This window comes from Archocentrus centrarchus, chromosome 15 (assembly GCF_007364275.1).
Source record: "Archocentrus centrarchus isolate MPI-CPG fArcCen1 chromosome 15, fArcCen1, whole genome shotgun sequence".
NCBI lineage: Eukaryota > Metazoa > Chordata > Actinopteri > Cichliformes > Cichlidae > Archocentrus > Archocentrus centrarchus.
This window is the reverse complement of record NC_044360.1, coordinates 4,519,049-4,534,466: the sequence shown is the minus strand read 5'-3', so window position 1 is coordinate 4,534,466 and position 15,418 is coordinate 4,519,049. Positions and strand designations below refer to the sequence as shown.

At 41.7% G+C, this 15,418-nt stretch overlaps 1 protein-coding gene across 1 annotated transcript in view; it reads left to right on the top strand.

Annotated features, from left to right (window-relative positions):
• atrnl1a (attractin-like 1a) overlaps positions 1 to 15,418 on the top strand; it is a 325,565-nt gene that overhangs the window by 130,486 nt on the left and 179,661 nt on the right. The window contains exon 21 of the mRNA XM_030748010.1: positions 13,898 to 13,991. Within this exon, the coding sequence (XP_030603870.1) occupies positions 13,898 to 13,991 (94 nt within the window). The remainder of the gene's footprint in view (positions 1 to 13,897; positions 13,992 to 15,418) is intronic.

The following is a 15,418-nucleotide window of genomic DNA, read 5'->3' as shown; positions in this document are numbered from 1 at the left end:
TATATTTATGTTTCCTTGGTGAGGACCCTCTTGTAGATAAGTGACCCAGGACAGCAGCAAAGTGGAATAATGGTTTCCTCAAACACTTCAGAACCTCTTCAGGATATTTTGCTTAAGTAGAAGAAGTTTCAGATCAGGCTAGACTCATGATGTGGATCCCTTTGTGAGTCATAGACGCAGTAACTGTTTTATTATTGAGTTCTGAAGTCAACCTCCAATATCACAGGAAAATGTAAAACAAACAAACAAAATATTCTATTGCATGACTGTAGGACAGTCGTGCTCTGTGAATGAAGTTTTTTTTTTTAAAGTAATTTTTATTTCCCCCTCCTCCCTGCCACTCTCTCCTCTGTCCCCACTTTGAGGTTTTGATGTGCAGTCTCTGAGCGGGGTGTGACTGCAGGAGCTCTTTGTAAATTTATGTTCAGTGCAGGACCTATAGAGAATGTCGAGTGCTGTCTCTGCAAGAAACTGGCAACCCAGCAGCAACAACCACAGAACGGGACAGACAGGACAGCAGGTAGTGTGTGTGTGTGTGTGTGTGTGTGTATGAGAGAGAGAGAGAGCTGGATCAGACAGAGCCAGCTGTTGTTGAGCTTCAGCAGCAGTGGAGGAGCAGTGGAGAGATGCTGCCTGCAGAGTCGCTCCATTCAGCCTTCTCTGTGGAAACGCTGCCAAATTCACTCTCGCCTGCTGTCTCGACTATCTCATTGTGAGTGTGTCTGTGTGTGTGTTTGTGCATATTTTGTTTTTTTTTGCTTTTAAACATGTTTGTATGTGTTTATGTACCTGTAGATCCCTGTGGCAGAATTGCAAACTACCCAGCATTCGTAGCGGTATTCAGTCATCTTCCCCCCCGGCAGCTCTATTCCTGGCTTGTGACTGGTCAACACACAGATGCATAGACAAACCCAAAGCACACAAGCAGACCAACACACAAAACCACACGCGTACAAATGCTTCTGTAAATATGATTTTAAACGGCTTTTGAATCCTTTTTGATCTTCAGTCAGTGCGAATAGTGTTTTTTGAAGTCTTTCTGCAGCTGTGACTCATGTCTCGTCTAGAATAAGCTGCTTTTTTTGAGACTCTCATTTATGGCAGATGACTCAAAGACAGATCAACCAGCATGCATTTAATAAATTGCAAGATAAGCAGTTGTGCTGAATATAATAAAATAATGTATCCTTTAGCTTTGACAACTTTTTTTTCTTGCAAATGCAACAACGCCACTTCATAACAAATTCATATTTTAGGGTAAATGTAAAATTTTCACGGTAAAAATGGTGTGCAAACTCCTAATAGGGATCACTGGCCAGGCAGGGCTGACTAAAATGTCATTAGGGGCTTTTAAATTAAATGGAGGCTGTTGCAGAGAAATGCATTAATAGTTTTATTTTGCCTTTTAAGATACCCAAAGCAGAATCCTCAGTTGGGAGCGAGTTACATGGTGTGGGAGGGAGAGTAGAGATGTAGGGGGGTCAGTAAGGTCCCAAGGGCCTTTGTAGGTGAGATGTTGAGTCTTTGAAGTGCACCCCTTAAAGCTTCTACAGCTCTGATTGTGCATCGATGCCTGAAAGTTAGCTTATTTTTGTAGACTACAGGTCAAAGTAATTATAAAAGAGCCAAATTCAGTTTTCACCTGTCTTTAATAATTTAAAGACTTTTTTTTTTTTCTCTGACATTGAAAAATATAGTTTGTCAACATATGTCAGGGTTTTTCAGAATCACCAAATTGTAACTTTTGTGAGTTGAAATTATTGCCGTAACACCAGATAAAGGCTGTCGCATTTGGAGAAAAAGTTGATTCATGTGTCTTGGAGAAAACAAATGAAAAGAGCATCTTTAGACAGAGCTGAGAGTCAGTTAATTAGCAGTTTTTACAGCATGTGTGAAAGCCATCTCTTTTATACATGACCAATAAAAGTCTCTGCAATTGTTGCACATGAGACGGGCAGCACTATAAGCACTTAGGTATGCACACATCCATTATAATATTCTACTATATGATGTCCATATTCTGGTCTTCAGGCCATGTTAAAGGGTTCTGTACTCAGGAAATCCACTGAAAATGAAGGTACCGCTCTTACTGATTCTTCAGCACAAGGAAGTTAATCTGAATCCAACAAATCACGTCATTAAAGGTACAGTTAGTAATTCTTTTGAGGTTATTTAATAGAAAAAAATGGATATTGCTCTTATAAATATACGTAGCTTAGTGTTAATTTCATCTTCTAACCAACTGGTGCATTTTGATAAACGTATATTTAATCCATTAAAAATAAATAGGAGCAGGTGCCGGTTTGTGGAAGCTGCTGTGTTCCACCAAAATATTTGCATACAGTGGCCAGGAAAGACATCTCCCTTCAGACAGCCGTGTTTTATGTACGTACCTGAAGACTGACCACATATGTAGTACGCCAAAGGCGGAGGAGAAGACATAGGGGTTTGCGTGCTGTGTTAATACAATGTCTCCTCTTCCTCCTCACCTCAAGTCTCATCTCCTGTTTTTGTGTGTCAGAGTCAGGGCTCTAACACATGCTAATACGCTTATTTAGTCCAGGTATTGTCAGAATTTCTTACTGTCAACATGTTAGACATGCGACCCTCCTGCCTCCAGACAGCTGACAATGAGCCGGCTAAACAACAACAGAAAAATGACGTTTTTAAATCACATTAAAATACAGTGATATCTGACTACCTCATAAAGCTGACTGAGAAAATGCCAAGATGTGCAAAGCTGTCATCTGTCATAAGCAAGAGGTGCCTACTTTGAAGAATCTAAAATGTGAAACATATTCTGGTTTTTTTAAACACTTTTTTGTTTACTAAATAATTTCATATGTATCTCCTCATAGTTTGGATTACTTTAGTATTAATCTACAATGCAGACAATTTTTTAAATAGTGAACAACCGCTGAATTAGAAGGTGTGTCTAAACTTTGAACTGGTACTGTACAGCAGCTTCAACTCTTCTGGGAAGGCTTTCCACAGGTTTAGGAGTGTTTATATTCCCATATATTTGATCATTCTTCCAGAAGCACATCTGTGAGGTCAGACACTGATGAGAAGGCCTGGCTCACAGTCTCCACTCTTATTCATCCCAAAGGTGTTCTATCAGGCTGAGGTCAGGACTCTGTGCAGGCCAGTCAAGTTCTTCCACAGCAAACTGGCTCATCCATGTCATTATGGAGCTGCTTTGTGCACTGGTGTGCAGTCATGTTGGAACAGGAACAGGATCCCCAAAAGAATCAAATTGTTCCAAATGTCTTGGTATGCTGAAGCATTAAGAGTTCCTTTCACTGGAACTAAGGGGCCGAGCCCAACTCCTGAAGAGCACCCCCACACCATAACCCCCCCCCCTCAACCAAACTTTACACTTGGCACAATGCAGTCAGAGAGGTACCGTTCTCCTGGCAACCACCAAACTCAGACTTGTCCATTGGATTGCCAGACGGAGAAGTGTGATTCATCCCTCCAGAGAACACGTCTCCACTGCTCTAGAGTCCAGTGGTGGCGTGCTTTACACCACTGCATCCGACACTTCGCATCGTGCTTGGTGATGTAAGCAGCTGCCCGGCCATGGAAACCCACTCCATGAAGCTCTCTACACACTGTTCCTGAGCTGACCTGAAGGCCACATGAAGTCTGGAGGTCTGTAGTGATTGACTCTGCAGAAATTTGGTGACCTATGCACACTATGACCCTCAGCATCTGCTGACCCCACTTTGCGATTTTACATTGCCTTCCACTTTGTGGCTGAGTTGCTGCCGTTCCCAATTGCTTCCACTTTGTTATAATAAGTGTACCATAAAGAGTAGTATTTGAGAGTTTATTCCTACAGTGGCCAAATGTTTTGTTTTTCAGGGAGATATGTGTGGCCATTATCAACAAAATTATTCTTCACTAATTAAAAAATGACTTGAATATTTTGAGCTGCTTGTGAGGCACTGTGCTAGGCCAAAAAGAGGCAATTACTATTATCAGTTATAAATATTGACAGCAACAATGACTAATCATTGCACTTGGATGCTACTCATAGTGTTTGTGTTACTGAGGTACAGCAGGCCTAATGGTTAAAGGAATATGTAGACATAGGTAAGCAAATTAAATCTGATCAAATGTTGTCAAGTGGCAGAGAAAATCTTTTTTTTATCCTTTTTTGTTTAAATAAAATCAACAACACTAAAATCTTACTTTATAGGTACAAAAAGTATTTGCATCAGGAGAGACTTCAAGTGTACTTAACTTGTTCATTATGCAGAACAGCACATTTCAGAATCTGAGCATTATACTTTCAGCATAGTGTGTGAATGAATCTGATAGCTCATGTTTGTTTTAGATATAATTCAGACTAATGTCTCTGATGGTCACTCATAGTTTTTGAAGGTAATGTTCCCATAGTGCCATGAACTGTAGATGGATGAAATGTACAGAAGTACATTGTTTCCTTTTGCTCAGGGGTCACATAAAATGTTACTAAATGGTACTAGGGGCTGCCATTGAAAGCCCTGGGTCATTTTTGTCTAATCTTACCGTCTAACCATTGAACAATACAACAGAAACAGGAGGAAATGTGGTAAGACTTGATGCAAAGAAGCAGGTGATTGAGTTGGAAAATTTTCAGTCTTGTCCTAACTGTTGATACATTTTTTAAAAAAATTACTTCTTTTCTTCTTTGAGATTTTATTTGCCTTAATATCTTGTCGAGTGAGTTAAAATTAAATTTAAGACACTTAATTTGTTAAGTGTAATTTGTTAATTTGCTAAGTTAGAGGAGAGGCAAAAGAAAATACATATATTTTAAAATACATATTTTCTTTCTTTAAAAAATGTAACAGAAATAATATTTAAACAAGGCCAGCACTATTGTTGCCATTTGCCACCCAACAACAGCATGTGCTAAACGACCTGTTACAGCCAGTGAACGTACAGCTGTGAAAATTCAGCACACATTAAAAATAAAAACAGACACCGGAAAAGACAGAAAACAAGAACGTTAATGTCTCGTTTGGGCTGCTTTCCTTGAATCTGTAAGTATTCTGCTGGTTTGGAAGTTCAACCGCACCGAAATCTTTCTTTTCCTTCTGTGCAGAAATTAAGTTACCTTTAGGTTTGTACCTGTAGCCCTCCTGGGAATTAGACAGCGCAGACCACAGAAACATAAAAGGTTCGGTCATGAGTCAGGTTTTCTGGGACAAACACACTCAGTCTGCTTCCCACCTAAACACACATTCAAACACACCCAGTGCTTTTTATTGTGTGTGTACATGCGGAGGCAGTGGTGTGAGAAATTGTGCTCTCTTCAGGGGCCTCACACAAGTCATGGGAAATATGATTTATATCAAATGAGCCTTTTTTGCTAAGAGATCGTGTTTCTTTCTTCTTTTTTTTCCTGTGGCTTATTTTTGTGTTGTCAGCATTTGTGGTGCGTGATGTACTTTTTCCTTCATCCATTTCATTCATTCACTCATTTTCTTTCCCCATTACCCCACCACCACACACACACACACACACACACACACACACACACACACACACACACACACACACACACACACACACACACACACACACACACACACACACACACACTTGGCACTTGAATATGATATAGTCTGTGGATGGGGCGGATGACTTAAGTGCTTATTTTACTTTAAAGATTTCCTTTTTTAGTGAGAGTCTGACTTAATCAAAGGATTTATTGAACAGTGAACTATCATAACTCATGATCCTAAAGAGAACTATAGCTATATTTAAGTGTAGTGGTAGATTTAGCTTCTGTCCCATCTTTCAATAGAGGGTTATATCCTGTGTATTTAGTATTGATTGACTCATAAGAAGACATTTAGAAGACTGATACAATATGTCCTCAATCAGGTGAGATGACAAAGTCTGTGCACGACACTGATTGTACTAAATGTCTGAAAAGGTTAAAAGAATTCATCCATACTGGTTAAAAATTAACTCATCTAGGATAATAATGTGTGTCTTTAGAATCGAAATTTTACCACCTGATTGCCAAATTAGAAGACTGAAGCAGGTTTTCAGTGGTATTTGTATAATGAATTTGAATGACAGCTTATTGTCTGAAATGTTCAGGCTCACTTTAGTAGTTAGCTTAACTTGGCACAAAGCCCAGACTGAGGAGACACCCAGTTAGGTTTAAGGATTCAGAGTTTTTCAGATTGCTGGGAAGGAAATTAAAAGGAGCCAGCAGGGGTTAGTGGACCCATTAGCTGTTAGTGAGATTGTATAAGTGTCCTTGGTTGCTGACATTAGTTTCACTGTAACAAAATGATTTTGGAGCGTGGTAAATCAGCCCATGCAACTCATTCAATGTTTCCATTAGTATATTGTCAGCAAGTGGAAAATATAATGATGGGTAAATTCTTCCTCCGGTACCTATTTCTAACAGTAACAGTGTCTAAAAATAATCAAAGTTGGGGTTGTTGCTCTGAAGAGTAATATATTATAATATATATTACAGTGTATTATATCTGTTATAGATAATATATTACACATTGCTTCTTCAAAAATATTGCATTACATTACCTAATTACTACACGTAGAAAGCTATTTGTTACACTACTCATGCATTACTCTATAACTTGCTCTGCGATGCATTGTAACCACTGCTTTTGCTAACTGTTTGTTAACAAGTATTGACGTAATTCTTTGTTTAGTGACTGTGATGTGATCACTTATTTACTGTAGTAGTGTGTTACATTATTGCATCAAAGGAAAATGTAATGCGTTACTTTGTAACTAAAGAGAGCCACATGTGTAACTGCCATGAGCTGCGACTCACCGGTTTGATTCTCAGGTCGCTGATATTCTGTAAAGGGAAATTCAGCTTGTTTTGTCAGGAGTAAATCAGTGCTGGCTGCGGTACTTAACTGTAGTATCAAATAGTGTTTAGTTATGTGCTGTACTGAGGAATGTGGTAGACTTGATTGAATTTCATTCAGTGTGTCATAGCTGTGACTTTTAGATAGTTTTGCTCAGAACATGAAGTGAAATCTACCCAAACAGATGCAAGCATGCATTCATAAATCAGTTTTATTCCATGCATAAAGATGTTTTTACAGTGAAAGATCACCTGTCATAGAGTGACCCATATGCTGATGTAAAGTGATTGCTCCTACACCATCCATCCATTTTCTTCCACTTATCCGTTCCATGGTCACAGGGGAGCATCCTGGACAGGGCGCCAGTTTATTAGAGGCTGTGGGGTGGGAAAGCTGGAGTACAAGCGCAGAGAACCTGTGCACGCACGGGGAGATTATGCAAACTCCATTCCTTCAGATTTGAACCCAGGACCTTCTTGATGTGACACAGTGCTAACCACTGTGCCTCTTACTGGATTTTACACTGATCAAAAAAATAAAGGGAACACTTAAACAACACAATATAACTCCAAGTAAATCAAACTTCTGTGAAATCAAACTGTCCACTTAGGAAGCAACACTGACTGACAATCAGTTTCACATGCTGTTGTGCAAGTGGAATAGATAACAGGTGGAAATTATTGGCAATTAGCAAGACACACTCAATAAAGGAGTGGTTCTGCAGGTGGGGACCACAGACCACTTCTCAGTACCTATGCTTTCTAGCTGATGTTTTGGTCAATTTTGAATGTTGGTGGTGCTTTCACACTCGTGGTAGCATGAGATGGACTCTACAACCCACACAAGTGGCTCAGGTAGTGCAGCTCATCCAGGATGGCACATCAGTGCGAGCTGTGGCAAGAAGGTTTGCTGTGTCTGTCAGCGTAGTGTTCAGAGGCTGGAGGCGCTACCAGGAGACAGGCCAATACACCAGGAGATGTGGAGGAGGCCATAGGAGGGCAACAACCCAGCAGCAGGACCGCTACCTCCACCTTTATGCAAGGAGGAACAGGAGCACTGCAAAATGACCTCCAACAGGCCACAAATGTGCATGTGTCTGCACAAACGGTTAGAAACCGGCTCCATGAGGATGGTATGAGGGCCCGACGTCCACAGATGGGGGTTGTGCTCACAGCCCAACACCGTGCAGGACGCTTGGCATTTGCCAGAGAACACCAGGATTGGCAATTTGGCCACTGGCGCCCTGTGCTCTTCACAGATGAAAGCAGGTTCACACTGAGCACATGTGACAGACGTGACAGAGTCTGGAGACGCCGTGGAGAGCGATCTGCTGCCTGCAACATCCTTCAGCATGACCAGTTTGGCAGTGGGTCAGTAATGGTGTGGGGTGGCATTTCTTTGGAGGGCCGCACAGCCCTCCATGTGCTCGCCAGCGGTAGCATGACTGCCATTAGGTACCGAGATGAGATCCTCAGACCCCTTGTGAGACCATATGCTGGTGCGGTTGGTCCTGGGTTCCTCCTAATGCAGGACAATGCTAGACCTCATGTGGCTGGAGTGTGTCAGCAGTTCCTGCAAGATGAAGGCATTGAAGCTATGGACTGGCCCGCCTGTTCCCCAGACCTGAATCCGATTGAGCACATCTGGGACATCATGTCTCGCTCCATCCACCAACATCACGTTGCACCACAGACTGTCCAAGAGTTGGCAGATGCTTTAGTCCAGGTCTGGGAGGAGATGCCTCAGGAGACCATCCGCCACCTCATCAGGAGCATGTCCAGGCGTTGTAGGGAGGTCATACAGGAGCCTCATTTTGACTTGTTTTAAGGACATTACATCAAAGTTGGATCAGCCTGTAGTGTGTTTTTCCACTTTAATTTTGTGTGTGACTCCAAATCCAGGCCTCCATTGGTTAATAAATTTGATTTCCATTGATGATTTTTGTGTGATTTTGTTGTCAGCACATTCAACTTTGTCCAGAACAAAGTATTCGATGAGATCATTCAGATCTAGGATGTGTTATTTGAGTGTTCCCTTTATTTTTTTGAGCAGTGTATATTATCTGTTTGAGTTAGATGAGACAGGAATCTTTGTTTTCAATAACATGATTATTGATTGTAGATTAACTATGTCAGTAATGTGTTAAGAAAAGCTAAATTAAACCATTTTGCTAAAACTGCAGGATTTAGCCGCTGTTTTCAGATTCATTTTGAATCTTTAAAACATTTATTTGCTTATGAACTGTGCCACAGGCTTTTGCAGAAATTCTCCAGAAAAAGTTCTGGGTGCTTCAGTCTGAATTAGGATGTGCAACCAAGCACCTGTCAATGCTGTGCAGCTGTCAAATGAAACACAGTTATTCTTGTTTTGTGCTCACATTTTACTATAAATCAGATCCATTTGAATATGCTGTATTGAATTAAACTCAGTGTGGAAAGAGGACCGGTGTAGGTTTATATCTCAGCACTCGTCAGGACATGCAGAGCAGAGGATTTGTCTGTGCTGGGCCTGCTCTGCTGGAAGCAGGGTGGCTTTTACTGCTTAGGGGATTACACTGGTTTCATGTTTGTTTAATCAAAGGAGAAAAAAAAGATAATGGCGCAGAATTTACTTCGTTATACTGTGAGATCTGAAATAATTGAACTTAATTCTAGCATCAAGTGGCAGCCTGAGAGGGTGTGCTGTGTCTCTGTTCAAGTGTCTTAATTCAGCCTTTAATTAGGCCTTTGAGATTACAGTTAGACAGCAGAGGCTGAGAGCAGTTTAAATTTTCTTCTTGTGTGTTGAACCTTGTGTGTGAAGCTCTCAGATGATTGCAGTGTTCAGCACCAGCCTCAAAACCAAAACAGTACTTTTCTTTCTGTTTTTTTCTCTCTGCTTGTGTCCCCTGTTCTTATTCTTTAAGTGCCACCGGCAAAATCAGTGTGAGCAGACGAATACCTGTTTCTCCTGGCTGTGCCCTTTGTGCGCCTTTGTTGGCTGCCAACTAAATCAATATTGTATGAACAGCAGGGTGACCTGAGCCTGCGCTAACCTGCGCTAGCCTGCGTGATTTGTCTATTATCTCAAGTTTAAAAGCCACTTCTTGTCGAGATTCTGTTATCTTCCAGAGCCTTACAGTTCAGTGTGCATCTCCGAAAAGGTTCTCTATTTTTCTGACGGGTTAATCTAATTTGACGTAATAGATTGAAATTGTATTTTGTTATTGTTTCTGTCTCACCGGTCAGCATCTCAGTTTTTCAAGTCGGAGAACGTCAATTCAACGCTCAGCCTTCTGACATTTAAGCTGCCCGCTGCACAACCTTATTTTTGTGCTGTATGTATTCTCAGAAATCTAAATATTTGAAGCAACGCGTATGTGTGTTTGGTTTTTTTTGTGCTCTTTGTAAGCAATCGAATCAGGCCCTCTTTCCAGGCAGAGGAGGAGAAGGAGGAATAGAAGAGGCTGCTTTCCTCTCATTATCTGTCTGTGTCTTGCCTTTACCTTGACCTGAGCTCACCACTGTTTTTATTACGGGGCCTGTCTCTGAGCCAATTGGAAAGAATAAGAACAAAGCACAAAGTCAATTCAGCTGGAGTGGGACACACCGAGTGGCTTTGTGTGGATGTGGATACACACATCTACACAGCAAAGCACAAGGGTACAGAGAACGTTCTTGTTTGTCACTACCTTTAGGAGCTCCATGCAGAAGTGATTTAGTGTTTAAATTACAGGCTTGGCTCCATGTGAATTATCTGGCTACGTCATGCTCTGCTTTTAACCAAGAACATAATTAAAAAGAAAAAAATAATCCCTCACCATTTCTGTGGCTCTAATCAAAAGCGGACCATCTACAATCGCTCCCTAAAGTCAGATTTCACCATCCAGACTCAGGGTTCAAGCCGGAAAAAAATATCAGCTCTGCACGTGTGTGTGTGTGTGTGTGAGTAGGGCTAATTAGCAGGGGTGAAAGTAAGCCGGTAAGGTCCAGTACTGCGTACCACTAAAAGATTCTGCGCCGGTACGCAGTACCTGGAAGAAGGGGAGTGGCTGTCTGCTGTAAAGCTGTCATTCAGAACCAGTCACGGCTGCGCTTTGGGTCAGAATAGATCCGCTAGCAATAAGCAGTCTGAAACACGACTTAATCAGTTAATAAATAGCTTTTTTTTTTTTCTTCTCATGTCAAGTTGTTTCTGAACTGTTCGTGCTATGCTGGAGCCTCAATTCTCTCCCCTCGGAGCTCGAGGCTTTCGTCAGCGGACAGCCTTTAAAGCGTTCACCGCTACGTTTAATGTCTGCCTGCTCATTACAAAATATCCCAATTAAAAGCAAAGACAGATTAACTAATTGTTTCATGTTATTCTGCTCAATTTCAACAACACAGCACAGCTTGGAAACACTGCTTATGACCGGAGATTATGTTTACGCTATGCGAGAGCGTATGCGCATTTACCTCCAAAACACAGTGGTCGCCAAAGTGCGTTTGATTTAATGGACATTTTACACGGATGGTGCACAGACGTTAAAAACCTCTGCTAGCATTGGGACAGGACGAACAATAAATCACTTATCTACAGACTTTTAAATAAAAACCGCAAAAACAACTGAACTGTCAAATTTTTAATTCCAACAAAATCAAAACTTGACTACACTGCAGAGAACAATAACTTCTTTATTCAAACGAAAAGACGGGGAAACCGGAGCTGAAAAGATAGCCCACAAAATCAGAAAAACAGCCGATGAAGATTTTGAGCAATCTGAGAGTCAGGGCGAGGAGGCACCATGTCAGGAAGAAGAAGTAGAAGCTGCAGGATCTTCCGAACAAAAAACAGGTCATGATGCTAGGCCTACTGATTATCCCTCTGTACGGACAAAGGATCAATATGATCAGTTTAAAAGCAGAATAAAAAGCCAGAATGCGTGGAGGTGGTCATCAGTTGTGTTAAGTGTACAGTGTGTGCAAACATCTCAGTTCCTTAACAATTGAAAAAATATATTCCACATTGTCAAGTGTTTCCAATTTCTGCCTTATACAGGTAGGCAGCAGTAAAGTAAAAAAAAAATTATATATATATATACTGAATAAAGCAGAGTATGGCTAATAATCTGGGTGATTTTCAAAATGATTCCTTTTTCCTTTATTCAGTAAATAAAAACCTTCATGGTAACTGGCTCCGCCTCCTCGTCCTCCTCTGCGCGCTCTCGAGTGTGGGAATGCAATTTATGCCGGGGATAACTACTTTGGCACGACGCCGGGTGATCAGCCGCTGACTAGAAGCCTGAGACTGTTATCCTCTACACACCAGAGGGCTCCATCCATTTTTAAAGGAGGGTTATTTCTTTTATATAGAGAGGCAGGCAAGCAGGCAGGTTGGCACTTTGAAAGTTTGAGGGCCAACACATGCAACTACCCATGAAGGTGAAAAAAATAAATAAAATCAAGAACATCCTTTTGGTCAAACTTCTGACCAAATACACTGCCATCAGGCTCGACCACAGTGAGCACATCTGCTAAAGACTGCAGTTTGATCTCTTTTTTTTTTTTCTCAGTGATCCTCGACAACAATAATAATAACACATATGCTATGCCAAACCATTGTTGTTACATTTGTAATTGCACTGTCAACACACAATTTCATATTTGGCAGTTTAGGTTTAGGACATTTCAGTTCCTCATTCTTAGCTGGAGTGACATTGAGAACCTCGTGGGTTTCTAAGGCGGATTTTATTGGGATTAATGTTAGGAAAAATCAGGACCTGCAGATGCCATCTGACTAGAGAGAAAACCCAATTTGTACGACTTCGACTTAGGCGACTTTTACTGTACAAAGCGCATGAAAAATGCAACTCACCATGACGCTTAATCCGTGTGAGCCCTGAGCTTGTTTCTCTGTTAATCATTTTTTCTGGCTTGTGGTTTGGCTGGGTTCGGCCGATTTCACATGGAGCGTGGTTGCAGAGCCGTGGTGTCGAGCGCCGGAGAGTCAGTTTGATGGCTGGGTCCGCCTCACTGCTATCCCCAGTGTTGCTAAATCAAAGTACTAGTTCTTATATGGTGCTTTCCTACTCTTGTTGAGCACTCAAAAATTTTAGCAAGCGTAATGTAGGTCAACCAACTGATTTCGTTAGACATGAACCTCATTTTTAATGGTGACGTTTCACGTGAGCAGAAACGTCTTGGCACATCAAGAGGAAGTCATAGCGGGAAGTAACGGAGAGAATCTGCCCATTTTTCAAAATAAAACATCATTCAGACTCAGATAAAAAGTAAAACGGAAATAATGTAAGTTATTTATTCTTTAAGTGCGGCCCGGTACCAAATGTCCCACGGCCCAGTACTGGTCCGCGGCCCGGGGGTTGGGGACCTCTGCTTTAGAAGACCTGAAAACGTAGCGGTGGCCCCCCTTTTTGCACAGCTTTTGCTTTCTTTTGAACTGTTGGGAAATGTATCACTTTGCAGAATGAGTGATACGATTGAAGACTAGATTATCTAAAGGTACATTAAGTTCAGCTTTGCCCAAGAATAGCAAAAGAAGAAAAATGAGTGTTAGTGAGTGTGAGAATAACTTAGAACCGCACGATGCCTCCAGTTTCTTCCAAAGTGATGAGTGATTTGTCCTTTCCTGTTTCTTAGACTTGACTTTCTTTCATCACCACCTCTCTTCTCCCCCCAGTCTGTATTTCCTTCCTTATCCGTACCCCCCCCCCCCCCCCCCCCCCCCCCCCCCCCCCCCCCCCCCCCCCACACACACACACTCTTTCACACACTCATTTCTTTCTCCTCCTTCACTCTTCCAACTTACTTTGTCTGCATACATTTTACTCATGTGGAACCTCATGAACCACAATGTTTAAGCATCACTGTGTGTATATACAGTGATGCTGTGTGCTGAGCAGCTCCGTTGCAGCAGATAAAGATTGTCTCGCTTAAAGGGCACCTCAGCAGTATTTGCACAAGTTGCGTTCAAGAAATTGCTGTTTTCTGTTATGTCTCCGTGTTACCAAGAGTTTTCAGAAGCAAGCCTGACGCATCGCTGCCTCTCTCTTTCCCGTTTTCTCTTTACAGCATGCAAGTGTAACAGCCACGCCAACGTGTGCCACATCAACACGGGGAAGTGCTTCTGTACCACCAAGGGCGTCAAGGGAGACCAGTGTCAGCTGTGAGTGTGCCGTCATATCACCGCAATACAATTAAACACTCAGCTAAGCCCCATCTAGCTGGTCTTGAGTTAGACAGTCTGATTAAATAATACTCCTTTAATCAGTCACTTATATAATATTTAACAAGAAACGCATGCAGATAATGCTCTGATCTTTAAATGTGAGAACATGTTCCATCATGGCATTGAATGTAGTTCATTTTGGGATTGCACATTTGCAGGTTAACATAGATCTTTATTCTTAAGCATTGGTTTACATTGAATTTGGGGTTGGGGTACAGGATTTTATATTTTTTTGGTGATCAGGAAGCCAGAAGAGTGCTGAAGAAGTATCTGTGTGTATACAGTGAGTGGTTTGTGTGTGTGTGTGTGTGTGTGTGTGTGTGGGTGCATTCCCCTGACTGTGCCAGACTTGACCGCTGCAGCACTACAATATCCTAAATGGCTTGGTGGACTTACACGCAATGGAGACTGAAAACTGCTGCATCAATAAATCTAGTAGGCGAGGTTAGAGCGCAGAGATGGAGCGTGCTCTGGTGTTTGTGTGCTTCGTCATGTACAGCAGAAGGAGCACGCAGCATGATGCACGACCACAGCCAGGACACATTTCTTTTTCCTTTTCTTTAAGAAATTTATAAGTGTATCCCTGATTATTTGTGTCCATATTTTTGTGCATCTGAGTGTGTTAAATAATTTGACCCCAGTTATATGTTTTTGAGTCAGATATAGCATCTCTGCACAGTCTTATTAATTATTTTCATCTTAAAAAAAACAACAGCACGTGAGCTCATTTTATTAGAGCTGCAGTAACTGTTTTTGAGTTACAGAACAAATAAGCATATAGAGCAATTATTTGCAACATGTTTTTATGATTGGTGGTGAACGTGGCTTATAGGATGTGATTCTTCCTCCTCATAATTTCTCCTCCACGCTCTTGCAGCTGTTGCCTTTACCTTTTCTTCTCATACTGTATGCATGAAAAGCTCAACGCTACATGCGGAGTGAGCGTTCAATCAAGCGCCAGCTTGCCAGAGGTGTTAAATTGGTTACTGGTGTTATCTACTATTTCTTTTGACATCCACACAAAGTGTTGGAAGACAAACAGGCTCAGTCCATCAAGCTTTGAGACACCCACCTGAACATCTTGGGTCATACTACGCATTACATTTTGACCCCGATCTTAGACTTTGACCCTCACCACTGATGGCCTTTTGCTAACCTCTCTGTAGCCTTTAAATGATCCTGAACCCTAGCTCTGCTCCTGACATGAACGTGACTTCGTCCAAGGCCACGGCAGCCTGCCCCTCACACCAACAGAGCCTCTCCACGTGTTTACTGTCAACTTTAATCAGTGTGCTCCTGCTCTCGGTGTGGAAGAACATGTTGTACTCATATGCAGGCCTCCACATAACCTTGGAAATGTAGCC